We start from the raw sequence: 27325 nt of genomic DNA, 5'->3' as shown, positions 1-27325 counted from the left end.
ATCTCCGGGTCTGATTGACGGCCGGCTCCGCCAATGGCCCGCGGAGTTCCGGGATCGGGCTCCGCAGGGCGGGCCAATGGGCGCCCCGCGAGGAGGGGGCGGGTGCAGCCTTCGCCCCACCCACCCCCTCTCACTCTCCAGCCCCGGGGACTGGCGCTGGGTCTGTTCTCGTCCGCCTCACCTGCCTGTGTACGGACTGCCCGGACAACCTGTAAGTATCAGCAAGGGAAGATCCGTGCTGGCTATGGGGGCTCTCCTTGCGTGCGTGTGCCATTCACAACAAACAAGGTTAAAAAAAAGGGCAAACCATCCTCGGGCAGGAGGGCTGAGGTGAAATGTTTACACCGTCTGGCTGTTGGAAGATGAGCAGCGGAACTCGTTTGCCTTGTACCTAGAGCCCTGGTGTCTGTGCACTTTTTAAAATCTTGATTGGGTACAAACAGGATGTGCTAGCAGGAGCTTGACTTTCAGTTTTTAACGACAAGTTGTATTTGCCATCTTCTTGTCTGAGAGTAGGATGTGCAAGGTTAGAGGAGGTCCTTAGAGCAGTTTGATTTTTTTTCCAACGTCCTCTGCAGTGTGTGGAAGCGTTTTTGGTCTTGCTGCTTTACACCACTGTGACAAAATGTAGGCAGCTGTGCTTCACAGCACCAATAGAGAAGTTGCCAATCTGAATGGCATGATTTCGATAGTTATTAATTCGAGCCCATTAACACGTTGTAGGGACAAAACGCCGCAAATGCTGGGAATCTGAAATTAAACAGAACATTCTGGAAATTCTTTGCAGGTCAGGCGAGAGGAGCGCACTGCTTCAGGTAGCTTTGTCGATACCGATACTTGTTGGTTTCATCAATTCCACCGTTAACAAAATTATATAAATTACCCAAGTAATGGGGAGTTGTTATCTGGCATGGACAGTAGCTGCAATTGATTTTGTTGTTCTCATGTGAGAGACGGGGTAAAACATGATCAGAACTTTAGCTTCTGATTCACGTTCTCCCTACCCCGTCTCCTTGAACTGACAGAGGTGAACTTTTGATCAGGATCAACTCAACCTTGCCTGTGAAATGAAAGTGCAAATGAACTGAGCAACGGGGCGAAGCATCAAGACTGAATAAGGAGGAGTTTCTCCTCCCACTGGTAACTTCCTTTTGCAGGCCAAAGATGAAAAAAAAAACTCCTTTTGGGAGAATGACATGCTCATCAACTGGTCTATTTCCATGTACTGTACAGCAATCATCTGGTGTAGTTTAATCTATATTAAGGTATTCTACATTAACACCCAAGGTGGTAGGAACTGTTGTTTATTCCCCACGTAGACATAAATAATTTATTAAAACTAAGGTATGGGGGGGGTGGTGATGGTTGTCAGGAAGAAGTTTCTTTTTCATGCAATGGGTTAGTAAATGTCTAAAATGCTCTGCTCAAAAGGCGTGGATGCTGACAGAAATTTCATTTGACTATACTGCAGTGTTATGAGGCAAGAGTTTCAAAATAGTTCATGAGAGTTATACTGGACTTGAAATATTAACTTTGGTTCTGTTTCTTCTGGTACTATAAAACATGTCAGGTTCCTCCAGCATTCTTTGCTTTTATATTATAAGAGTATCAAGGGATATGGAAACATGGTAGATAAAGTGGTTAAAGTACAGATTAGCCATAGTCTAATTGTTTGACAGAACAAGGTTGTGGAAATGACTTATTTGCATTCTTGCATTCCCACTAATTTCAATGCTTAAAGTTAGGGTGGGGAGGCAAATTACTCAACTTATTCTAAACTGAAATTAAAAAAAACTTTGATCTATCTTATACATCAATAAATGTTATTTACCCTGAATGGTTGAGTTTTAAGTTTAAATTGGAATGAGTCAGATATAATTTCATTGCTTTGCATACCATTTAAGAAAAATAGTGCAGTGGCAGTAACCAAGCGTCTATATTCAAATTGGGAGACATGCTTTTCTTTTAAATTCAAATTAGAGTATGGGTGTCACTGGCTATAAGTCAGCACTCATTGCTCCACCTTTTTTTTGTGGCTTCACTCCAATTTCTCATCACTCCCAATTCATGTTTGCCTTTGTCGATAAAATGTACCTCCTGAACTCTAGCTGTTTTTTCCCATCATATTGCTGACAAGCCAGTTTCCATTCTGAACTCCTACATGGGTGGTGTTGGTATTGGCATCCACTCCTCAGCTCCTGTTCTCATCTACTTCAAATCTACCATTATTACCCTTCTCAAAAATCCAAACCTTGACTCTTCTTGTCTTCGTAAACTACTGCCTCATTTCCAAGCTCCTTTTATTTTCTGAATCACTTTAATTTGTTGTTACATGCCAAAGCAGTGCCCATTTTTACCACAATTGCAGAGTTGAATCTCTCCAACCAGGTTCCACTATAGTTCTGAAACCCCTTGAATAAAGCTCATAAATGGCACTGGTGTGACCATGATAAGATATCCCTGCCCATCCTTTCTGGTTTTTTTTCAGTCTTTTACATAATCATCTTTCAATCAGTCTCCTCTGTGATTCAGTGGGATTGCCAGTGTGTGGTTTGATGCTTATCTAACTGTAACAGAAAATGATCCACAGAGATTTCTTTTCCCATGCTCATTACCTCTGGAATCTTCTAAGCACCTATCCTTGATCTCCTCCTTTTTCCCAACACATGTTGGCCCTGGCAGACATCATCCAAAAATATGATTCCATATTCCACATTTGAATTGATGACTCTTGGCTCCACTCAGAACTTTGTCAGTCAATTGCTGCATTGTCTCTGATTAGTCAAATTGCTTGACAGTACCACCTATTAAATAAGCAGTCCGTTTGTCCAGTTAAATAAAACGATTGTCTTTAGTTTTCACCGCAAATCCTGTTCTTTTCCCATTGGCTCCATCTCTCCCACTGTCGATTTTTCTGAGGCTGAAGTGGATTTTGTTTGTTTGTAACTGTGTAATGGTACTAAAAACTGAGATAAACTTCCCACCATACATCTGCTTCATCACCAAAGCGGCCTAATTCCATCTCCATTTCAATTCTGATGCTCAAACCCCATTCACTGCTTTTGTGACCTTTAAGCCCTACAATTACAATGCTGTCCCGATAGGGCAACTCTCCTATCTTTCAGTGCCCCTCAACTGAAAATTATCCAAGAGATTCTGTCCTAATTCTCACCATGTCCCTTGCAGTCATTATATTTCTTCTTGCCAGCCTACATTGATCCTAGGCGTGACAATGCTTCCGTTTAAAAATTTCACCGACACCCGTGAATTCACCCCATCTTATCCATGTAACTCCCTTTACAACTCTAAACCCTTGAGATCTCTGTACTCCTTCCAATTCCTGCACGCTGCACAACCCTGATTTCATTATCCACCATAGTGACCATGTCTTAACTGTCTCTTCTCAGTGATTCGCTTCCCGGACCTTTCTGCCTCACTAACGCTTTCTCAACCTTTAAGATACTCCTTAAAACCTCTTTGATCAAGTTTCTCTCCTGCCCTCATATGCCACTGTTTCATATAGCTGTGCCAAACTTAGCTTTGGTAACGCTCTTATTTGTGACTGGGCTGTTTTACTGAATTAAAGGTGCTATTGTGATCCTAATCTTTGTTGTTGTCCATTAGAAGATAAATTACAGCAGTCGCTGTGGCCCAGTAAGAGATTTCAGAATTCTCATATACTGGTTGCTTTGCTCTTCGGGATGGTGGGGATTGATTAATGGTGAATACTTCACAGCTAAAAATAGCAAGTGGCCAACTTGTTCTGTTGCATTTGAGCCAACTCCATGCAGATTCATTAAGAAAAGGGACCAGTGTAAACCTTTCACTACCTCAAGACATCCCAGTGCTTCACTGGCAATGACACTTTTTTGACATGTGGTCACCATTCTAAGAAACACAGGACAGATTCTTATAGGCGTCTGAGTTATGTCACCAATGGCAAGATTCATGGCGGAATAAAACAAGGTGCCTGGCAAGGCTGTTCTGTGTTGGGAGCATTCTGCTCTATCCTTTATGCTCTTGCTAAGCAGTAGGACGTGTTTAGATTAGATTCCCTACAGTATGGCAACAGGCCATTTCACCCAACCAGTCCATACCAACCCTCCAAAGAGCAACCCACCCAGACACATTCCCCTACCTTATATTTACTCCTGACTAATGCACCTAACACTGGGCAATTTAGCATGGCCAATTCACCTGTACATCTTTGGACTGTGGGAGGAAACCGGAGCACCCTGAGGAAACCTATACAGACATGGGGAAAATGTGCAAACTCCACACACAGTCACCTGAGGCAAGAATCGAACCCAGGTCCCTGGTTCTATGAGGCAGCAGTGCTAACCACTGAGTCACCATGCCACCCCTAATGTTTCTCACTAGGCTATGGCAAGTTGTCAATTGAAAGGGATTGTAGTTAAACGATTAGTAACTAATGTACCACATTAATATGTAGCCTCTTAGCTTACCAAAAGCACTAGACGAGGTTGACATTGAGAAACCTTGATGTGGAAGTCAGAGGGGGTACCTGGTGACTTCAGTTTGTAGTGGCTATGATGAAACCTCCATGTTGTTCAGCACCAAACGGCATCTGAGGGTTTGATCTTCAGGCACCAGCTCATCCATGGACACTGGCATCTGATATTTGAAGCACAGAGCTGCAGTACAGGGTGCACTGGTGACCTGCATTGTAAGGCTGCAGCAGGGGACATTTTCTGTGGAGGGATAGGCATCCAGCTCACTGCTTGCCTTGCTGATTAGCGCAGTTACACAGCTGTTGGCTTGCTTTGCTGGTCAGTAGTCCTCAGTGAAGGGTGCATACATCTTGCTGTACAGCAGTGTGCCATATTCAATTTCACCATGTGCCAGAAGCTTACACAGCAAGCACACTCTATTGCGTATCCATGATTTCCATGGTGAAGCCTGTTAGGCAGGGGGTCCCAACACTGTAAATTAGGGCAGGCACCCAGTTGGCATGTTCTCAGCCTCTGCGGTCTGAAGTCTGAGCCACAGTCTGGCTACAAAGCAACCAGTCCAGTGAATAGGGCTAATGGGGTCAGAGAGATGTGTAGCCACCAGTCAGGGCAGTTCTTATCTGAGGCTATCTGGTTTGCTTGCTCAAGGGAAAGGGCCACAGTGTCTCAGTGCAGACCTAATTCTGCAGCTGGCATGGAGGGAGCCTACTTTACTGTGGAGTTATTGGCTCTTGAGGTTGATTGGGTGACCTAAGGGGAATTTTGTTGACCCTGGCATGCCCAAGATTGTCTTGCCATAGGCAAGTGAGCCCTCCTTGGCTGTAACTTCCAGGGGACAGTGCGTGGGTTGGCATGAATGATTTGAATTAGCAGGTAGGGCATAAAGGCTATTGAAAGTGGCATAGGGTGATTTGGAGTACATGTAGAATCATCTATGTAGAAATAGGTTTAGAGGTATCACGGGATGGCGTGGGTGATCTGAGAGGGTATGGGGGATGATTGGTAGAGTGTGGAAGATGAAGGATGAAGTTGGCAAGTTCCTTAAAAGCTGTTGGGAGCTGGCGTAATGATTGGCAAATGAAAGCGGGTCTTAGCTACAGTGATAGTAAATTTAGATTCCTCTGGTTTGAAGTAAAAGATTTTGATGGATGTTATTAACCTTTTTCATTTACGTTTTTTAATTTGGTTAAAAGAAAACATTAAAGTATTGCAAAAATGTATCTTCACTTGCAGTATGTGTTTAGTTTCCATGTATCTTTGTCTCCTATAATATTGTAGATTTAAATGGTGAGCTTTGGCATTGATAGTGAAAGCTGCCTCAGAGATGTTCTTGAGCTTGATAGTTAATGTTTGTAGATAGCTGGGCTGTTCCTTAGTGATAATTCGTTCTGTACCACATCCAACAGTACTGTCCCGCTGTCATTTGATGATCATTGCTCAAAAACAAATACTCAGAAATGACTGGGAATTAGTTTTTGATACTGGTAATTCTTTGTGATGGTTTGATGTTGTAAAGGAATCCAGATGTAACGTTCCCTCTAAATATTATGAATTTAAAATAAACCAACTCCTACTTCCCTCCTTCTCCATGAGCCAGAATTCATGAACTATGGTAATTTATTTACTTCATACAGTTTGAAAAGATACTTGAATCTGATGGTTCAATGTGTAATGGGAAATTGGACTCGAGAAAATGTTTAGAATGTGCACTAATTACCTTCATGTCACTGAGTTCCTGCGCTGATTCAGTCCAATATTGCTAGTTTGTCTGTTAAAGATTTCTGTGCAGTAAATTCTAAATTAAGCTTCTTCTTGCTTCATTGTCCAGCCTGCACCTTCATTGCCAGTTTCTGATTTCATCTCCTAAAGACGCTGACTCCTGAGGTAGAGTCCCACAGTTCTCTGGCATCCCTTGCCCAAGTACATGTTCTGAATGAGTGATCTGGATTTTCCTGTATAGATCATTGCATTAGCAGTCAGAAATCTTGCCTTATTTGGCCCCAGTCTTCTTGTTTGCTGAGGTCAATTGTGGGGTCCTCCACTGTCAAAACATAAATTCAGATCAGAAGAAGAGGGCATTGGTTTAAGCTGAGACGGGAAAGATATAGAAGGGACCTATGGGGCAACATTTTCATGCAGAAGGTGGTGTATGTATGGAATAAGTTGCCAGGAGAATTGGTGGAGGGTGGTACAATTATAACATTTAAAAGAATTTTGGATGGGTATATGAATAGGAAGGATTTAGAGGGAAATGGCCAAATGTTGGCAAATGGGACTAGATTAATTTAGGACGAGTTGGACTGAAGAGTCTATTTCCATTCTGTACAACTCTGACTCTACAGATACCAATGAGGAAGGCCATCTTACTCATCCATCTAGAAAAACGCTTAATTTCCGTTACATTCAACTACTTATTTATGAATATTACCCAAACACTTTCACCACTTCCCTACACAAAACAGCAATGTCAGAGAAAGACCATTGAATCAACAGAGTCTGCCAATTCCGAAAAGTAAAGCTGGGAAATTCCTTCTTGATCCCCAAGCATTGAAACAAGAACTAGGGGATTATGATAGGCCATATTTCCAATTAACTAGATGTAAGCCTACTGTGACTGAGAGTGTTATCTGTAGTCAAGAACTTGTTGCGTTGCCTGGGAAAGGACAGTAGAGGGTCCGCTCTCACTGAATGTTTCAATAATCTGTTTCAAAGAGTGATGACAGTATCAAAAAGAAGCTTAAGCTCTCCCATGCATACTAGGTATTACGGCCTCAAATTGGCTGGAGCTGTCGTGTTACTGTGGGACTTTTTCTACAGTTGTGGAAACTTAATGTAAGATACTGTTGGCATTCTAGCAATGTACTTAAGTGTCCTTTGTCCAGTGTTGTCCAACGCATTAACTTTAGTTCCAAATGGTGCACTGCACTACAATGTGATTAGGTGCGTTTCCGTGGGGACCGGTTAGCTCAGTTGGCTGAATGGCTGGTTTGTGAAGCTAACAGCGTGGGTTCAGTTCCCACACTGCTACAAAAGTCCCTCTTTCTTGATCTCTCCCCTTACCCGAAGCATGGTGATCCTGCAGTCAAATGAAAGATGATCTAAGGAGAGATCAGCCTTTTGGTTCTCTGAGACTATGTAGACTATGCCTTTACTTTTGAATTGCATTTCTGATTGAAAGGTAATGAGTGGACACAATGGTTAATGATGTGATTTGGTGCTCTTCACCAAACAGTCTGTGGGTTGTACTTCTCTTCTGGTTTTCATGTCCATTGCAGTTGACATGATTTCAAAGCTGCTTGCATAACTCCTTAACTTTTAACTGGTCTCCCACTTCCACCTTCGGGGCAGCACAGTGGCTCAGTGGTTAGCACTGCTGCCTCAGAGCCAGGGACCCAGGTTCAATTCCAGCCTCTGGTGTAGAGTTTGCACATTCTCCCCAAGTCTGCTTGGGTTTCCGTTGGGTGCTCTGGTTTCCTCCCACGATCCAAAGATGTGCAAGGTAGGTGGATTGGCCATGGGACATGTAGAGTTGCACAGATAGGGTGGGTCTGAGTGGGATGCTCTTTGGAGGGTCAGTGAAAACATAAGCCGAATGGCCTGCCTCCACATTGTAGGGATTTTATGATGATTCTAAAGTTGAGTCCATTCAAGTTTATGCTTCCCACATCCTAACCAGGTCTTGTTCAGGAGAAAGTGAGGACTGCAGACGTTGGAGATCAGAGTCGAAAAGTGCGGTGCTGGAAAAAGCACAACAGGTCAGGCAGCACCCGAGAAACAGGAGGGTTTATGCCTGAAATGTGGACTGTCCTGCTCCTTGGATGCTGCCTGACCTGCTGTGCTTTTCCAGTGCCACACTTTTTGACTAGGTCCTGTTCACCCATCACCCCATGGGCTTCACTGAATTATTATGGTGCAGAAGGTGCCCATTGTGCCTGCACCAGCTCCCTCTAATCTGGACCCAATCTCCTGCTTTTTGCCCCATATTCCTGCACACCATCGCTACCCCAAAAATATCCAATGCCCTCTTGAATATCTGAGTTGAACTGTATGTGGGGAAAAAAGGTTCTTTTCCAGCAGCTTCTGTTTATGATTGCCAGCAGCTGCAGTTCTACTGGTTTTTACCCAGTTCAACTGTGTGAAATTGGCAAGAAATGTAATAAAATAAATGGAAATTAATTCAGTGCTTTTCAAGCAAGTTGTGCAACCCAACCCTCAACAGGCTGCTGTTTTCCACATTCTGGCATGCACAGGGATTATCCCAGCCAATGGGGAAAGGACCAACAGACAAATACAATGACACATCTGTAATTTTCTTTTCTGGTTCTGGTGCTGTGGAAACTACCCCATAATAGAAACAGCAGCAAGTGCCTGGGGGGCAAAGATATTCCCAAGGAGTTTCTGTACGAGAAACAGACCGCAAAATGGCATATTACAGAGCACAGATAATGGGTGTGGATTATGACTGTGTAAAATTGACACAAAATCGTTGACAGCTCTTTCCTGATTGGAAGCAACACTTGCTTGAGATTTCAAACTGCTAACTCAGTACTAATTGTTTTACAGCAACACCCAAGGTCAAGGTCTGTTCCAATGACCCTTTAATGGAATGGTAATGTTACTGGAATAGTAAGAAGCCGAGACCATTGATCCAAGTTTGAGAGTTCAAATCCTGCCACGATGACCTAAGAATATAGTTTCGGGAATGAAACCTGCCATTCTTACCTGGTCAGGCCCATATGTGACTTCACGCACAACTCTGAACTGCCTTCTGTAGTGCACTAGCAAAGCACACAGTCATAGCAAACCCACAGAACTAGGTACTAATAATAAATACTGCCTTTTGCCTGATTCCCAAATCTCAAGAGTTAACAAGGAGGGTGCTAAAAGGATATACAATTATTGATGGGAGCAGAGAGTAAGTTGAGGGAACGATTCAATGAAGGGCCAAAACGTTTACGCAATTTGGACAAATTGGATTCTTTATTTGTATAGTATTTGGGAACAAAACTCCAATGTACAATTTAAGTACAATGAAAGAAAACCATGAATTTAGGAGGATTTTGTTTTTAACTGAAACAGAGGTGAATATGTCAGAGTACTGGCCCAGAATGGATGAAGGCATTTTAATGTGTGTCAAGAAGAAAGAAGGTAACCCTTGTCAACAAATAGGATTCAGTGTTATTAGAATGCTCCATAGAAATACAATCACAAAATTATAAAATTATAGAATGGTTACAGCACAGAATGAGGCCATTTGGCCCATCTTCATTGTAATTGACAAACCTTACTGAACTCTGTGTTATAATAGTGGCAGCATGTCAACAGTATTTCATTGTGTGCACTATATAAATGCAAGTCTTTCAGTTGAAAAGTCAATTGTGATTTTGAGAGCTATTGGGAGAATTTTGTTGGCAATGTAGGATAGTAGTTATCAATAACATTTTGACTGTTGTATACTTTAATGAATAGGCTCCATTTAAGAAAGGACTTTATTGTTTCACTCTGACCTGCGTTATTTAAACAGAGAGGCCATGTGGAAAATCTTAGACAAGATTGGATGACCTGATAAAGCAGTAAATTCACAATGGTCAGCAATGTTGCTTGTGAATGCATTGATCTATTTAAAGTAATACATGGTGCGAATGAGGTGTGTGTCTTGCACACCTGTGCTCTTCAATATATTCTTTGCTGTCACGCTTTCTGGGAATTTGATTGATATGTTGATGGGATGTCTACCAAATTTGGACCAGATGGCACACTCTTCAACTAAGATGACTGAAACCCTCAACCAAAGAATCAGAGCTGGTCGTAAGAGAAATGCAGCGACTCACAGTATAGGTTGATCCTCCAAGGCAATTCTGAAGGAGTGCTGTACTGTAGGAAGCACTGTCTTTCAGTTGTGACATTAAACAGTGTCCCTATCTGCTCACTGAGGTAAATGTCAAAGGTGACATGTGGTTTTCAAAGAAGGGTTCTCCAGGAGTCTTGATGTTTACCCCTAAACCATCAACAATGAATATAAATGATCTGGTCAATTATATCAGTGCTATTTGCTGTTTCGTATATTCAAGCCACCTGTTTCCCTGCATTATAACTGCAGCCTACTAATGACCATACCCTTGGTGACATTGGGAGTATGGCCTACAACAAATCATGGACGGTTCAATAAAAGTGCCTGGAGACCTATGTCCAATCCTAAGCTTAAGGAAGCCAGGTGATACTGTAACAACTGCCAACTAATTCTGACTATATCCCTCTACTTCCACCAGTGATAATTGTGAATACATGATTTTATTGTCAGTCATGCAAAAATACATGCACACTCCATCTGAGCTGGGATCTGCTCAATGCTTCATTTCTAGGCCTACCTGCTCCATGACAATCAGCAGTGTGGACCACATGGTTCTCCCATGTGTTGCCCAAGATGTTCCAAATGCATCTCAGTTGTTCAATTGCTTATTTGTTCTGGCATAGATGGTCTGTGCCTCAGAGACATATAGAGGGTGGGTATTACAACTCTGTTAATATTGCTTCAAAGAAAGGTAAAGTTATCTCCAGAAATGTCTGTCTTGACAGCAAGACAGCAAATACAATTGCAAGAGCATGCTCAGCATTTGCTGCTTTACCTAGAAGACCATACAGGAAACAAGGAAATAAACAAAAGCTTGCTTTCTCCACAGTTCCAGTAATATCTACCCTCCAATTTAATGTGGTGGTGGCTAGATAAGCTGTTTTGGTGATGATGACTATGAGGTAAATATTGTCCAGGACTCCAGGAATAGCTCCCCTGTGTTTCAGAATGGTGTGATGGGATCTTTTACACCTATCAGAAAGGGCAAGCCCAACCTTGGTCTAATATCTTGATGAAAGACAGTTCACCACTTCCACAGTGTTACATTGGAGGGACAGCCTTGATTTTTGACTCCTGAGTAGAACTTTCAAGCGTGTTACAAACTGAGCTTCAACTGGCGCAAGCTGTCTGGCTCGAGCTATGGGATGAATCTGTGATCCTGAAATAAAATTATTAAATAACTGAGTCGAAAATGTGGCATTTTTATAACACGATATAACTTCTGTAAAAGCACAAAGCTTTAGAAAAATCTAGGGTGACGTATTAAATGTGTTACAACCCTCTGTATGCAGTAGCTTTTATATTGTATCTGACTTTTTAAGAGTTGTAGAAAACTAATGTGTGGCAGATTTTTCACTCAGTTTTATGTGAGTAACATACACGTAACTCCCAGGTGCTCAGCGCAGCATTACAATTGAATGGGATGGTTTTCGATATGTGTGGGCACTGAGGAAAGTAGACCAGCGCGATCTCAGCTTTAATCCCTGGTCATTATGGAGCTGGCTGCTCTCAGGTCAGATTAAAACTGGGCCGCTCGCCTGGCACAGCAAATGAGGGGGAAAACCTTCCTGTAATGGTGACTTCACCTTTGGGCACGAAACTTGTTAATAATGCATGATCTTCATACATAAAGAGTTAAATGCTGTGCATGATCAGAGTGCAGCTGTAACCTGGCAACAGCCAGTGACTTCAGGTGATGTTGAAGTAGGGTACAAGGAAATATCAATATAGTAAAAATAGAATTTGCTGGGGAAACTCCACAGGTCTGGTGAGAAAGTAGTGTTAAGATTTTGGGTCCAATGAGCCTTCTTCAATATGACTTGCTGGAGCATGGCATCTTTCACTGTGGAAGTGGTTAAGGGCTCCATATTCTGTGGAAACTTTTGGAGAAGACCCAACTATCTCAATTATGTTCTTTATTATTAGAGGAATTAGAAATGCAGTTCTGTTTAGTGTCTGAACTCCGTGCTGTAATGACTGAAAGTTATGTTGCTCTTTGAATATTTGAATCTTATTGAATTGTTATTTTTAAACATTCACTTGCTACTTGCTTTAATGTAGTTTACATTCAACTACATTTTCATCACTGGAGCCATTCACAGATAGGAAGATTCCATGGTTAGAGATTGAATAAATTCTAATGTGCGAACTCTTTCTCTAATCTAAGCGTTTATTAGCCTTTGTATGTAAAGTAGCAATCCCAACATTTCAAGGTGAGGCCTACACTTGATATATCATACCTTTCATAAGCTCAATGTGCCAAAATATGTTTTCGTGACAATCGCTGTCATTGTCGAATTGTAGAGTACAAGATTACTAATTTGTGCAACCTTACTGTGTACAATCAGTTATGAGTTAAATAACAAGAAAACTGTTAATTGGGGATAAGGTTTGGCCAGTGCGGTTTCTTAACTGGAGCGTAAATGCTATCTGTCACTGTGTAAACAAAGGCTTGTACTGAAACCCTCTGCATGCTCTAGAAAAGATGATCAGTGTAAAGAAATTGGCAAAGTTACAGGCAATTGTTACTGCAGCATTGCAATGTCAAAGGAAGCCCAATGATGTACTTAGTTTAATATCTTTTATGCGTTGTAAAAGAATATTGCCTGACAGTATTAGTGACCATTAGAATGCGTTATGATCATAATAAAGGTACTGCCTCCTAATGTTTTGAAGTGCAATCTGATGAAATACTATCATTTCTCCCAGCAGTGGGGTTAATGGCTGACTGCAAAGCCAAACCAGCAAGAGGCAATATGGACCAACTTTCCACCAAGATTCAGAATGACCGGATACAGGAGAAAGCAGCCACACGACGCATGTCCAATTCAAATGGCACTAATGGGGGAGCTACCACACTTGATGAGCTCAGTGACCTTGAAGAGGCCTTTAGAAAATTTGCTATTCATGGAGACACTAGAGCCACAGGAAGAGAGATGAATGGCAAAAATTGGTCAAAACTGTGTAAAGACTGCAACATCATTGACGGGAAGAGTGTGACAATCACCGATGTTGACATTGTGTTTTCCAAAGTCAAGTATGTCCTTTATCTACTGTTCAGTCAATGGGCAGCTGTTCTTTCTTTGAATTATCATTTTCATCTCCGATTGTTCTCACCTGATGTAATCTTTTTGTTTGGCTAGGTAAAATATTTTACTGTTATCAATAAATTAATGTATCACAGCAATGGAACTTAGGAGTTACTGAAATTGTTATGATCTGTTAAAAAGATTTTTATATGAATTACCAAAGGAAATGAATGGGACAGAAAATCATATGATAATTTATATACTCTTTTAGGATCTGGTGTGTTTTTGTATTAAAATTGTTGGATTTTGCTGTTGTGTTTTCCAAAGTCAAGTATGTCCTTTATCTACTGTAAATTCCCTTCCACCCAGAAATGAACTGCTATCTTGGTTTCATTGACTGAAATAGGATTGAAGTTACAGCAGAGCCCCAGGTTTCACCACCCAGGGAGTTTAGTCTTATACAGGCTGGAGATTATAACAGCAGCAGACAGGAACTGAGCTGCTTTAGTGACTATGTATTTATGTAGAGATATGTTTATGAATAAAGTATATTTTGAAATTTAAAAACAGCAGCAGGCAGGAAGTGTTCATAACTAGGGACCATAGTTTAAAGATAAGGGGGTAGACCATTTTGAGAAATTTCTTTACCCAGAGTGTGATGAACCTGTGGAATGTGCATCACAGCAAGTGGTTATGGCCAAAACATTGAGCTTTTAAGAAGGAGATAGATCTAGCTCTTGTAGCTAAAGGGATCAAGAGATCTTGGTAGGGTAGGAGAGATTAGGATATTGAGTTCAATGACCAACTCTGATATTGATTGAGTTTTTTGAAGAAGCAACAAAGAAGATTGATGAGGGCAGAGCAGTAGATGTGATCTATATGGCGTTCGACAAGGTTCCCCAAAGAAGACTGATTAGCAAGGTTAGATCTCATGGAACACCGGGAGAACTAGCCATTTGGATACAGAACTGGCTCAAAGGTAGAAGACAGAGGGTGGTGGTGGAGGGTTGTTTTTCAGACTGGAGGCCCGTGACCAGTGGAGTGCCACAAGGATCGGTGCTGGGTCCTCTACTTTTTGTCATTTACATAAATGATTTGGATGCCAGCATAAGAGGTACAGTTAGTAAGTTTGCAGATGACACCAAAATTGGAGGTGTAGGGTTACCTCAGATTACAACAGGATCTTGACAAGCTGGGCCAATGGGCTGAGAAGTGGCAGATGGAGTTTAATTCAGATAAATGCGAGGTGCTGCATTTTGGGAAAGCAAATCTTAGCAGGACTTATACACCTTAATGATAAGGTCCAAGGGAGTGTTGCTGAACAAAGAGACCTTGGAGTGCAGGTTCATAGCTCCTTGAAAGTGAGTTGCAGGTAAATAGGATAGTGAAGAAGGTGTTTGGTATGCTTTCCTTTATTGGTCAGAGTATTGAGTACAGGAGTTGGGAGGTCTTGTTGCGGCTGTACAGGACATTGGTTAGGCCACTGTTGGAATATTGCATGCAATTCTGGTCTCCTTCCTATCGGCTGGGGCTGTTTTCCTGGAACATCAGAGGCTGAGGGGTGACCTTATAGAGATTTACAAAATTGAGGGGCATGGATAGGATAAATAGACAAAGTCTTTTCCCTGGGGTTGAGGAGTCCAGAGCTAGAGGGCATAGGTTTAGGGTGAGAGGGGAAAGATATAAAAGAGACCTAAGGGGCAACCTTTTCACGCAGAGGTTGGTATGTGTATGGAATGAGCTGCCAGAGGAAGTGGTGGAGGCTGGTACAATTGCAACAATTAAGAGGCATTTGGATGGGTATATGAATAGGAAGGGTTTGGTGGGATATGGGCCGGGTGCTGGCAGGTGGGGCTAGATTGGATTAGGATGTCTGGTCGGCGTGGACAGATTGGACCGAAGGGTCTGTTTCCATGCTGTACATCTCTGTGACTCTATACTGAATGGCAGAGCAGACTTATTCTGTTTTGTTTTTAGAATATTATGTCACTAACCAGTCTTTATTGCACAGCTCTCAATTTGTCAGGCGGAGGTCATTAAAATTCATCCCATTATACTGTGGATCAATAGTTGACTATTGTCTGTCAGGGAAAGAAGCCTACATCCTTCTCTTCTAAATGAGAGCAGTGGTTACAATTTAAATTTGTTGAACTCAATGTTATTGAAGGCGAAATGCTGTAAAAACTTAATCCAAATACGAGGCGCTTCTCCTGAGCTTCCATTGGAACAGTGGAGTAGGATGGAACTGGGATAGAGAAAGTTGTACACGGATCCACTGTGTGAAGGCATATAGCTCCTGTATCTATGGTCAAACTGGATAGGTAAATGGAACTCCTGGTTTACTGAGTGGAATACCCAGAAAGTCAATAACATGGTACACTGTGTTTTAGTTTTCTATTCCAGCTAAGGTATACCAAAGGGAATTCTTTATCGCAAACAGAGTCCACTCAATAAATGAAGGGCCACCACTTTAAAGATGTTTAGAAATAGGCACCCCCAATTTTATGTCCTCAAACTCAGCTGTCATCTTGCTGAGAGTAAGGATGAGGGAAGTGGACATTGAATTTCTGCCATTATTTTGCGTTAAAGGTTGCTCTTCAAATTCTGACATTTTCATATTATAGGTCAGGAAAAGAAAAATAAAAGCTTGCATTTGCATAGCATCTTACATGACTTCATTGTTTCCCAAATAATTTTGCAGCCAATGAGATCATTTTATAAGCATTGTTATAACATGGGGAAACACGGAACGAATTGACACCCAGCAAGTGTCAAACAGCAGTGTGATTTAGGCCATCATCTGGTTTTAGGTGTTAATTAAGAGACACGGGTTGGTTTGGGCTCAATGTCTGCGTCCTTGAAAATAATTTACACTGCTTCATGTAAGGAGGCCACATAAATCTTTGATTTGCTGACAGTTGGCAGGAGAACAGAAACAGCCATCTACTGAGGCAAAACTCAAGCCTTTGGCCTCTGTGAAATGGATTCGAACTGTGCCCACAGCTGTCGTTGTTACTGCAGGTTTATGATAAAACAGATATTGTCAACAGCTTTTGGTCCAATGCTTCTCAGGTTACTGATCCTTAATTTTTTTTTCATTCATAAGAAGTGGGGCCACTAGTTAGACCATTGTTCATTGTCATTCCCTAATTGCCCTGGAGGAAATGGTGGTGGTGAGCTGCCATCTTGAACTGTTCCAATCAATGAGGGTACCCTGAGTGCTGATAGGAAGAGAATTTGACCCAGTGATAGAGAAGGAATGGTAATTATAGTCCCAAGTCATGATGATGTTTGGCTTTGAGGGGAACTTGCTGGTGGTAATACATCCAAGCTTCTGCTTCACTTGATCTTCTATGTAGTGGAAGTCATGGGTTTCAAAGAATATTTCAAAGGAGCCTTGGTGAGTTACTGCAGTGCAACGTGTAGGCGATACACACTGCTGTCACTCTGTGTTGGTGGTGGGAGGAGTGTATGCTAAAGTGGTGAATGGGGAGAGCTAATAAAGCGGGATGTTTGCCTTGGGTGATGTTAAGTTTTTTGAATGCTGTTTGAGTTGTCATGGTGTTATTGCATTCCTGACTTGTACCTTGTAAATGATAGACAGGTATCAGGGAGATAGGAGTTACTTGCACAGACTTGCTAGCCTCTGACCTGCTCTTGCAGCATTTATATAGCTGGTTTAGTTCAGTTTCTGGTCAATGGTATCCCTTGGGGAGTTGACAGTGAATAGTTCAACAATGATAACGCCTTTGAACATTAAGAGCGATAGTTAGATTCTCTAATATTGGAAATGGTCATTACCTGGGCACTTATGTCATATGAATGTAACTGGCAACATATGAACAATTGCACTTAATAATTGCAAAACCCACTTGTGTGGGGGCAAGAATTCCAGATTTGTTTGAGGAAGAAATGCTTCCTGAATTTATTTCTAAAAGGCCCAATTCTACTGTTAAGATTATGTTGCCATGTTGTGTCCCTTTCTCCACCATTGTATCAGTAAGCCTCAATTTCCCTCTGTCTCTCCTATCAAGTCCCTGTCTCATTTCATGGCTTTGGTAAGGTCACCAATCAGTCTTCTACACATACGGGAAAACAACCTAGGCAATCTGTCCTCAGAATTTACAATGGAAGCTTTGTCAGGGTAGGCATTGAACCAAATGACTAAACCTAGAGAAATATTAACATGTAACTGTGAAAAGAATAGAGGGTCATTGTCATGTCCCTGGGATCCGGGATGTCACCCAGGTTTTATATTAACGGGCCTGTGTACTAAAAGGCTTCCTAAGACACACTTTTGAATTTTTACATTGAGACTATAATCTAACAAAGAAATCCTGCTGTCTCCTAACAATACCTTGATTCACCTGTTACATCGGGGAAATTTAACTATACTTTGTTTAGAAAACACAGATAGTCTTCCCTATGGGTGACTGTTGGAGCCACAATTCTGAAAGGAAAGTTAGTGCACCAATGGTAAAATGAAGTCTTTCTGAAGCCAGGCAGTGTCTGATAAATTACTGTCTCCAGAGAGATGCTTCCTGAGTACATTTAACTGAATACTTTCCACTAACTTCAGCAGCTGAATAGCAGGAGGAGAATGGGGTGCAAGTTCTCTGACTGCCTTCTGGTCTACAGAGAAATTAATAAATGTGAATTTTTACTCACTTTGCATTAGCACAGATCTAAATGGTCCCTTTTTCTAAATGACAGTGCATGCCTTTGCAAAGACATAATCATTTCTTACTTGCTGTATCCTGGGTACGCTCATGTTGGTCCTAAGATACCATATAGGAACAGATGAGGACTTGTAGGTTTGGTCATGAACTGCCAAATATTCTGCAATTCAATATTCTACAATATTTGTGCAAACACTTGTTTTCTTGAAAGAAACCTTTAAGCTTTCTCATGATTGACCTTTATACGGTGTCTTTTACCACCTCAGGGCAATGGCCAATGATTGCTTGATAGATATCGAGTTTTGAGTGAGCTGAAGTATAAGTCAAGGTATTGCTTACCATCTATAACATTAATTCCATCTCAAGTTTATGTAAGGCCTGGTAAACGTTTAAGAATTCTGCTTTTTTTCTAAATATTGGAGCCTTTAACTTTTGTACATGTAATCTGACTTTTTATTTGAAAAGTATATTCCAACATGCGGCTGCACAGTATATTAAGTGCAAATATTTATCTATGAAGACAGCTTTGTGAAGAATTTATATCTTTAAGTGACACATAGAGATTTAGAGATCTCCTCACTGGATCCTGGGTTCTGTCCATCTCCAATGAAACCTTCCTTTGGAGACTGTGCAAACTCCACACAGACATTCTCCTCGTGTCTGCCTGGGTTTCCTCTGGGTGCTCCGGTTTCCTCCCACAGCCCAAAGATGTGCAGGTCAGGTGAATTGGCCATGCTAAATTGCCCATAGTATTCGGTATATTAGTCAGAGGGAAATGTGTCTGGGTGGGTTACTCTTCGGAGGGTCGGTGGTTGGTCGAAGAGCCTGTTTCCACATGGTAGGGAATCTAATCTAATCTAATCTGAAGACAAATAGGCTGTCTGATATTGGTAGAGTTTTGGCACAGTAGCTCAGTGGTTAGCACTGTTGCCTCACAGTGCCAGGACCCAGGTTCGATTCCAGCCTCGGGTGACTGTCTGCGTGGAGTTTGCACATTCTCCCTGTGTCTGTGTGGGTTTCCTCCAGATGCTCCAGTTTCCTCCCACAGTCCAAAGATGTGCAGGTCAGGTGAACTGGCCATGCTAAATTGCCCATAGTGATAGGTGCATTAGTAGGGAGCAGGGGAATGGGTCTGGGTGGGTTACTTTTTGGAGAGTCGGTGTGGACTTGTTGGGCCGAAGGGCCTGTTTCCACACTGTAGGGGAATATAATCTAATCGAAATGGGATATAATTTTCTTGGACTATAATGCTTTTCTCCGTTCTTTCCCACCCGTTTTCCTGCCACTGATTATCAGCTGAAGAGCCAGGAAGAAATCTTTTCTTTACGCACGGTGTTGATCTGATCTGGAGTGCATACCCTGAAAGGATATTGGGAACAGAATCAATACCAAGTTTCAAAATGGAAATGGATAAGTGCACTTAAAAAAAAAAATACCCAAAGTTGGAGCAGCAAAGTTTGGGCTTTTGAGGGAATGGGAGAATGAGAAAGTTTCACCTTGAGATACTCTCTGAAGTAATGAAGTTTATGTGAAGAAAATGTCTGGCCGCAGTTGTGTGAAATTACCTCTCCAGAGTGGTTGATAGCAGCTACTACATTTCACTGTAGCTTTGGCAGTTCGGGTGACAGATGTAGAATCAAAGAGGAGACATTATGAGTCTCCCAATCAGGCACCCACAGGCTTAACCTCCATTGGGGTGTGGAACTGTCTGTCACCAGGAAGATTCTGGCAATGGCGTCAATCAGTCCACGACTGGACATTAACTTCAACGGGTTGACCACCCACACCCATTAAGCTGGGCTGAACAGCAGGCTCCCGGTCTGGTGCCTCAGTTGCAAAATGTCCTCATAATCCTGCCTGGAGGCCTGTCACCATGGCATTGGGAAGATCCCACCCTTAAAGAGCAGACATGTGCTGAATAGCTTTGCTGTGTGTTGCAAGTATCAATGAAATTTAAGTTGATTTTCAAAGCCTTTACAGCATCAAGATGTATCATTGCCTCACTGAACATATTTTGGATTTGCTGCTTGGCGCCTTCTATTGATAGTACCTTGCGATGGGTTTGAATTGTCTTCTTGTCTTTGATTTGTTTTGCCATCCAAGGTCTCACAGTGAGCAACACGCATTGATATTCGGTCATGTTCAGTGGCCCCACTCCTGACCCTTTGGCACTCTTGGCTGGTACTTTAGTGCTGTACTGAAGGGCTGTGTTGTCATAAGTGATCTCTTCCTTCTCAACTGGACATAAAAGATCAAGCAAAGAACAAGTGATTCTGCCTGATGTCTTGGTCAGTATTTACTGAAGCAGATTATCCGGTCATTTATCTTATTACTTTAGTGTCTATTTATTGTACACAACTTGGCCTTTGCACTTCCTACATTCCTGCTAATCCCTGGAAGCTCAAATACACAGGGGCTGCTAATCCCTGGAAGCTCGAATACATGGGGGCTGCTAATCCCTGGAAGCTCGAATACACAACCACCTGATGAAGGAGCCGTGCTCCGAAAGCTAGTGTGCTTCCAGTGAAACCTGTTGGACTATAACCTGGTGTTGTGTGATTTTTAACTTTGTACACACTAGTCCAACACCGGCATCTCCAAATCATGACTAATACACAGGGACTGTTAATTCTTGGACTATAGGACAGCTACAATTCACTTAAGTATTGATTAAACCCTGGTATTTATGACAGTTCCAATACACAGGGGCTGTTAATTCTTGGAATATATGACAGCTCTAATATATAGGGGCTGCTAATACTTGGAATATGGAACAGCTCTAATACATGCAAGCACTGATGATCTCTGAAACACATGACAGTTTTAATTCACTGTGACTGCTAATTCACTGAACTAAAACGTGGGGCCACTAAAGATCAAACCAATTAATAAAAGCACTTGAGTTAAAGCATCAAATTAGATTGCGGAAGGCTGAAACTCATTGCTTTTACTCCGGTTAGGGGAGGGAAGCAATTCTACCAGAAGTGGACTCATCAACTCAAAACATGTATCACAGGAGGTGCTGCATATTTCTGATATGGTTCTCAACTGAGTCCTCTTGTCTGTTAACTCATTCCTCCATGCATTTCTGCTTGTGACTCATACCAGATGGTGTATTCGTTTCTCAATCTCAATGACATAAATCTTGTTGTCATTTCACTGGTGCAACCACCGGTCAAGCGTACATTGTTGGCTGTACTATTGGACATTCTAGAAGTTTGTCTTTCTGTACATCAAGGAGCTTTACAGTGAGGTAAATTCTGTAAGAGATTATGCATGGTTAGTGCATATTGTGAGAAAACATTCACAAGGTTGAAAACAAAATGTTCTTTAGGCTATGTTTCTGATAACTGTGAATTTGTGTTCCAGGGCGAAATCTTTTAGGACTATTACCTTTCACCAATTCGAGGATGCCCTTGAAGAGCTCTCACAGAAGAGGTTTAGAGGGAAGGTCAAGGAAGAGGCAATCCAGGAGATTCACAAGTTAGTTGAAGGGAAGTCCCCTGTTGTTTCAGGAGTAACGGTATGTTTTCTCATCGCTATGTAACATAATCATCCAGTACCTGGCAGGCAGTGTCCTGTTTAAAGAGGAATTAACCCAGCTGCTGGATTAGGAGTGACCTGTACTCTCCTTGTACAAGGGAGTTCTAGAGACAATCGTTGTCCTACAAAAGTTATTGAAATAGTGGATTAATATGTGACAACAGGATTTTGCAGTGTTTCTTTGGTTCAATGATTATTGGTTGTAGGTATTACAAACATTAAAATTTTGAGTTAACAGAAACTGAGGTCAAGTGATCTCATCCCAATAGGATACAATTTTCAGAAAAAGCATGTCTTCCTGTTTGAATTTCTTCCCCACCAATTATTTTGCCATTAATTGTCCACTCCTAATTGCCCTGAGAAGGTCCTGCATCAGCAGTTTGGGACAACTGAGTGCCTCCTGAAGAGGGCAGTCCATATTGGATTGGGATTACAGTCATGTGTATCCCAGGTGGGGGTGATGAAAGCAGGTTTCCTGCCTGAAACTAGCTGAGGTTTTACATCATGGCCAATTTTATGGATTCTAGACTTCTTTCTGTTTAAACTGAATACGAATAATCAAGTTGCTATGGAGACATTTGAACCATTGTTATTTGTTAATAAGCAAGCAAGGCCTCTGGATCACCGGTCCAATATCAGAATCACTTCCACATCATGAGCCCTTTATCCAGGCTGACATGTCTGTAAAGCACTGAATGAGTGCTGCATTGTCAGACTGATCTCTTCCACAAAGCATGTCAGGCTGGGACCTTGTCTCCCTGCTCAGATGGATGGAGAGGTTCCAGTGAAAGTGCTTAAAGAAGAGTGGACATTAATCTTATTGCTGTTTGTAAGATCTCGCTGTGCATCAATCAGTTATGTTTGCTTGCATAATGACAGTAAACGCACTTCACAAAGTAATTAATTGGTTGCAAAGCATTCTGGGTAATCACAAGTACTTGATCGGTGCCATATAGTGTAAGTTCTTTGTCTGCTTAACACTTGGGTTAAATGCCTGGAATTGGCATTAATATTCTAGCTCAAGCTCCCTGCATTATCAAAGTGTTATTGTGCATGTCTAATTTGGTTTCCTGTAGAGATGTAGCAGCACATTTTCTGTATGCATTATTAATGCTATTCAGATTCTAGACAAAGGTTGCCAAAAGTGTTAATTTGTTATCTGCAAACAGACCCTGTCAACATAAATCTTGCACAATTTGTTTTGATGCACTGTTCTGCAAGGTGTTCTTATATAGACATCTATTTGAGCACATTGTGAGCTAGGCTAAGCAAAGTCCAAATGCTAGATAGATCTATCCCTAGTGTAAAGCCCCTGGGACAGTTGGCTGTTTATGAGCATCAAACTGAAAGAAGAAAGACCTGCATGTATAAAGCTTCGTCTTTGACCTCAGGATGTTCTGAAACAATTTAAAATCAATTCCGTACTAACGAAATGTAGTCACTGCTGTCATGTAGAAGACACACAGCAGCTATTTATGCTCAGCAAGCTGCCCCAATGAGAAATGAGTTACGGTGCCAAATAATCTAATGGTGGTGTTGGTTGAGAGATAGTTGTTGACTCTCAAGGACACCAGAGAGAATCGTGCCTTCTGCTTTGATTTGGTGTTGTCATCTGAGAAGGCAGAAGGAGCCGCAATTGAATGTCTCATCTGAAACATAGAAGGTCTGCACAAAACCAGCAGCCTTGTTAACGTGCTCAGTTGTTGGTGTGGGACTTAAACCTGCAACCTTCCAACTCAGAGGCAACAGAATGTCACTGAGCCAAGGTAACATCTTGTATAATCTCGTTATGTCCTAAATTTGCTTCTTTGTGAACTTCTTTGTGCATGAAATAATCCTTTATCAAGGGTAATGCTGGTTTAATTGTTTTCTCTGCAGAAAACTGTGCTATCTCCCACGTTGTCACGACTTACAGATACCTCAAAGTTCACTGGTTCCCACAAAGAAAGATTTGATCAAAGCGGAAAAGGCCGAGGAAGAGAAGGCAGAGAGTACTTGGTTCAGAATACTGGCTACGTGGTGGGATACAAACACGCTGGCACATATGACCAGAAAGTAAAAGGGAGTAAACATGACTAGGTTCTTTTCCAACATATGTATCACCATCTACTTCCAATGCACCTTGGGAGAACAAATCAAAAGTAGGAACTCAAGTTGTTATTGTTTATTTCAAAGTATTTCTAATTGGTTAGAAAAATCTTCCACACTTTCTTTAGAAAGGCCATAAACCCACACCCCCTCTCATTACCCTGCCACCATCATTGGCCAACTGTCAAAATTATTGTCATTTTTGAGTGGCTCTTGGTAATCGAGTGCAGTGCACCCTTCGTTGTTGGCCATTGGCACCTAAGCAGAGGACCAGGCTTTGAAAGGACAACTCTCAATAGCTCAATATCATAAACATTTGAACCGGTTCATGATGCTGCATTACAGTCATCTCTTTGGATGGCTTTCAACTCATTTTGTGTTAAGAACGGAAACTTATGTTCAGTCCAAAGATCCCTGCATTACAAGATGCCTCTCCCCACAGCAATTGATGAGACAGGGAAAAATGGCCAAGTACTCTGTTTCATAAAATCCTCATCCAGAGTTGGTAATGAAACATCAAACTATACCTTGTAAGAGTGGGTTCTTTTCAAACGCTGAGTGGACATGAAGACCTAGGAAAAATGCAAAACTGAGAGAGGCATAGAAGTGTCAGTCTCAACATGTCAGGTATAAATGTGTGTCGTCTTTGATAGTCCTGTTGTACAAAATGTCCTTACAATTTAGGTGGTCAATGGGGAAAGAAAGTCTCACCACAACATTGTGAAAATTGCATTATGGCAAAGCTATTGGTGAGAAGGCATCTGTCGGCATCACTCTAGCAATACGTAGTTTTCTAATACGGATCAACCACTGTGCCCCTGAAAGATGTGTTCGACATAAATGAGATAGGACTCTGCTGCAAATAGCATCTTACCTGCCAAAAAAAGGTCAATTATATCTTAAAGTGTCGAGATTTGGCCCGATCAGCCTTTTGAAGAAAATAGGATGGGAGCTGGTGGATCTAATCAGTGAATTTGGAAGGTGACCCACAGGCACTCAAAGAAGTGCTTTGACTGAATGGTTTTTGTTGTCAGTGGCAAGGACTGTCAGCATGTTGTAGTAGTGCACAAGGAACATTTGAACAATCTGAAGGTATGGATCAGTCAGTGATGGGTTAACCATAAGGATGGTACAGATGAATCACACCCTCAATATCATCACAGACTTTCGCCATTATCCTAATATCTTTCAGCTAGTGGAATTAGGATAAATTGACGTTCGACAGTTTTAATGATTCTCAGTCATATCCTGAAAGGTTTCTGCTGAAAGAAAATAAAAGCTGGAGATTGATGTTTCTATATTCTTGCACAAATGAAAATGACTAAGCTGCCATAACATCAGGGGGGGCGGGGAGAGAATGAATGTTTATCCTCTCAAACAATTCCATTGTTTTGTTGTGCAACATAAATAGGAATTGTATTACACTTTTTCTCCAGACCCAGTTCAACTTTGATTGTAACAATGTAGAATCTGTTAAGTACTGAACTCGATTGTGATTCTGCTTCCAAAAGTGTATGATTGGCACACTTCCTTAGGCTTCAAGAGAGACATTTATCAACCAGTCTATTCTGTTAAAGGGAATAGAATGTATAACTGCCATTGTGAATGTGGTAGTGGTAGACCTTATATTACACATTCTTGCCTCACTCTGCTCAAATGAGGAATTGGAAACTGGCACATAGTGCCTTTGTTCTCGGCAACAACACTGATTCATTTCATTCCACTTTATTGTATTCCAGTAAAGCTGCTGTCTGTTCTTAAGCTAAGAGCTGCTCTATCTTATCTTGGAGTTTCTCAGTGAATTATTCTCTCTGTAAGCTTCAGCAGATTGATTTTGTACTGTATGGCATGGCCCTGCTATAACTGCAAAGACAACAAACGAATGAAAGTTGTAGCTGATACCCTTCTGAAGACATAAGTGCACAGGCAGAGCGTAGCTTATAAAGGGGATATTGGGGGAGCATCGAATGAAGACTTATGTATGTGAAGACTTTAATTAACACTTTAATAACAAAGAATCATGGCTATGATTTCAGTTTTATGTTGGGTTAGTGAAAGTCTAAACATCAGACCAGTTGGGTTCCATCCTGTGTGAACTGCTCATAAAGTATACAAAGTCAAAAATCACATGACACCGAGCTATAGTTGCACAGGTTTATTTTAAACCATGAGCTTTCAGAGCTCCCACTCTTTTTTCAGTTAGCTACTTTGTCCACTCCAGTCCAACACCTGCATCATAATATGGATAGAAGAACTAACAGCTGGAAATAAGTTTGATTATGACAGAGTTTATCGGAGTGTACTACATATTCCATCAAACACAACATAGGAGCACTTTTCATCTAATCGCTATTGATTGAGATTTCCAAATTGCAGGTTACCCTTTCTAACCATGGCCCAAAGGTTTTGAGTATTTGTTAAAATCAAGTGTGATATTCTATCAGATATCTTCTTTCAAACTTCTCCTTTCTTTTGCATCTGCTGTTTCTTTAGCTTGCCCTCTCCCCTCCACTTTTTGTCCTTAATCATCTGTGGAAGCCAGATTCCATCCATGGGTTTCTCCATGACTGATACTTATTCCTCCAACCGTTGCCTGAGAGGAATCAAATATATTGTTGCCAAAACACAAGTTTCCCCTGCATTGGAGGTTCAGCCTTTTTGAAGAACTAGTTCCACTTTCCTTAACCTTGCAGGAATATCTGGGCTACCGTTTGAACAAGTAACAGGGAGTCTATTGTCCTAAGGTGATACTAAATATCTTCAGAATTTGTCAAACAAAATTCAGCATACCAAGGGAAAAAATTGAAATGCAGCAGAAATATAATGGTTGTGATACATTATAAAATGCTTCAAAGATTGTTCTACGGTGGTTAGTTATGCTGAAATCAAATATGTAAATTGTATGTAAATAGCCAATCTCAGTATGCATAGGTCGATAGTGGGGTATTAGCTGCATCGAAAATTCCAAGTTGAATAATCCTCAGCATGGATCATTGTTCCATTAAAATTGACATGTTTATCATTAATTGGATCATACTCAAAAATAATTATGTAATGTATAGATCTAAGCTTTGTCAATTTTTAACATCACAAATCCTAACTTCTACCAATATATAAATATAGTTCAGATTGTGCACTTTACTGTAAGGTCATTACTATTCACAGCACAACTAATTGCTGCTCCTTCAGTGGTGACTGAGGTACTGCTGATATTTGCTTTTTTTTTTGTCGAATTTGGATTTGTTTTTGACTTTCCATCTAATATGCACTGTAGAGACACTCAGATTTAATTTGCTGTTTTAATACAATCCAACAATCTGAAAATCTCTCGTAAGTAATGCTTGATAACAAATCAAGAATTGCAATTAAAGCCTTTAGCTTTCCACTGTACATATTGCCCAAGGCCAAGCACTTTAATCAGTATTCTGTTCCTCCTTCACTAAAAGGCAGTGGAAAGGACATACATGGTCTGAAGGTCAAGAGGGCTCAGAGGAAGCTATGGGTGTTGTGAATAGTTCTTTCTCTATAGAATTACACCCTTATTTTTCTACATTGCTTGCTCCAACTATGTATCTGAGGCTGCCAAATATTGCTACATCGTAAAGCTAGACTGACTAAATTTTGTAAGAACAATAAATGAAATAAAATCTATTTGTAAAGCTA

At 41.3% G+C, this 27325-nt stretch overlaps 1 protein-coding gene across 2 annotated transcripts; it reads left to right on the top strand.

The window, feature by feature from the left end:
* Nucleotides 1-115: 115 nt before the first annotated feature.
* On the top strand, nt 116-27325 carry tppp (tubulin polymerization promoting protein). 2 transcript variants are annotated; one of them, XM_043719346.2, is made up of 4 exons: nt 116-211; nt 13033-13360; nt 21401-21554; nt 23453-27325. In XM_043719346.2, exons 2-4 carry the CDS (start codon nt 13044-13046, stop codon nt 23651-23653), a joined length of 672 nt encoding a protein of 223 aa, XP_043575281.2. In that variant the 5' UTR covers nt 116-211; nt 13033-13043; the 3' UTR covers nt 23654-27325. The 2 variants fall into 2 exon arrangements, with proteins under 2 accessions (XP_043575281.2, XP_043575282.2); XM_043719347.2 differs by having other exon boundaries at nt 152-211; nt 13036-13360.

Source organism: Chiloscyllium plagiosum, unplaced genomic scaffold, assembly GCF_037043375.1.
Source record: "Chiloscyllium plagiosum isolate Xiang-an unplaced genomic scaffold, Cpla_swu_hap1 HiC_scaffold_34, whole genome shotgun sequence".
NCBI classification, from domain to species: Eukaryota; Metazoa; Chordata; class Chondrichthyes; order Orectolobiformes; family Hemiscylliidae; genus Chiloscyllium; species Chiloscyllium plagiosum.
Note: the sequence above shows the minus strand (reverse complement) of the source record. Positions and strands in the feature narration are given on the sequence as shown.

Bases quoted from the DNA above. Each gene is read 5' to 3' on its own strand.
- tppp (XM_043719346.2), top strand. From the start codon at position 13,044: ATGGCTGACTGCAAAGCCAAACCAGCAAGAGGCAATATGGACCAACTT. The intron at 13,361-21,400 runs GTATGTCCTTTA...TTTGTGTTCCAG, and splicing joins ATTGTGTTTTCCAAAGTCAA to GGCGAAATCTTTTAGGACTA. The intron at 21,555-23,452 runs GTATGTTTTCTC...TTTTCTCTGCAG, and splicing joins CTGTTGTTTCAGGAGTAACG to AAAACTGTGCTATCTCCCAC.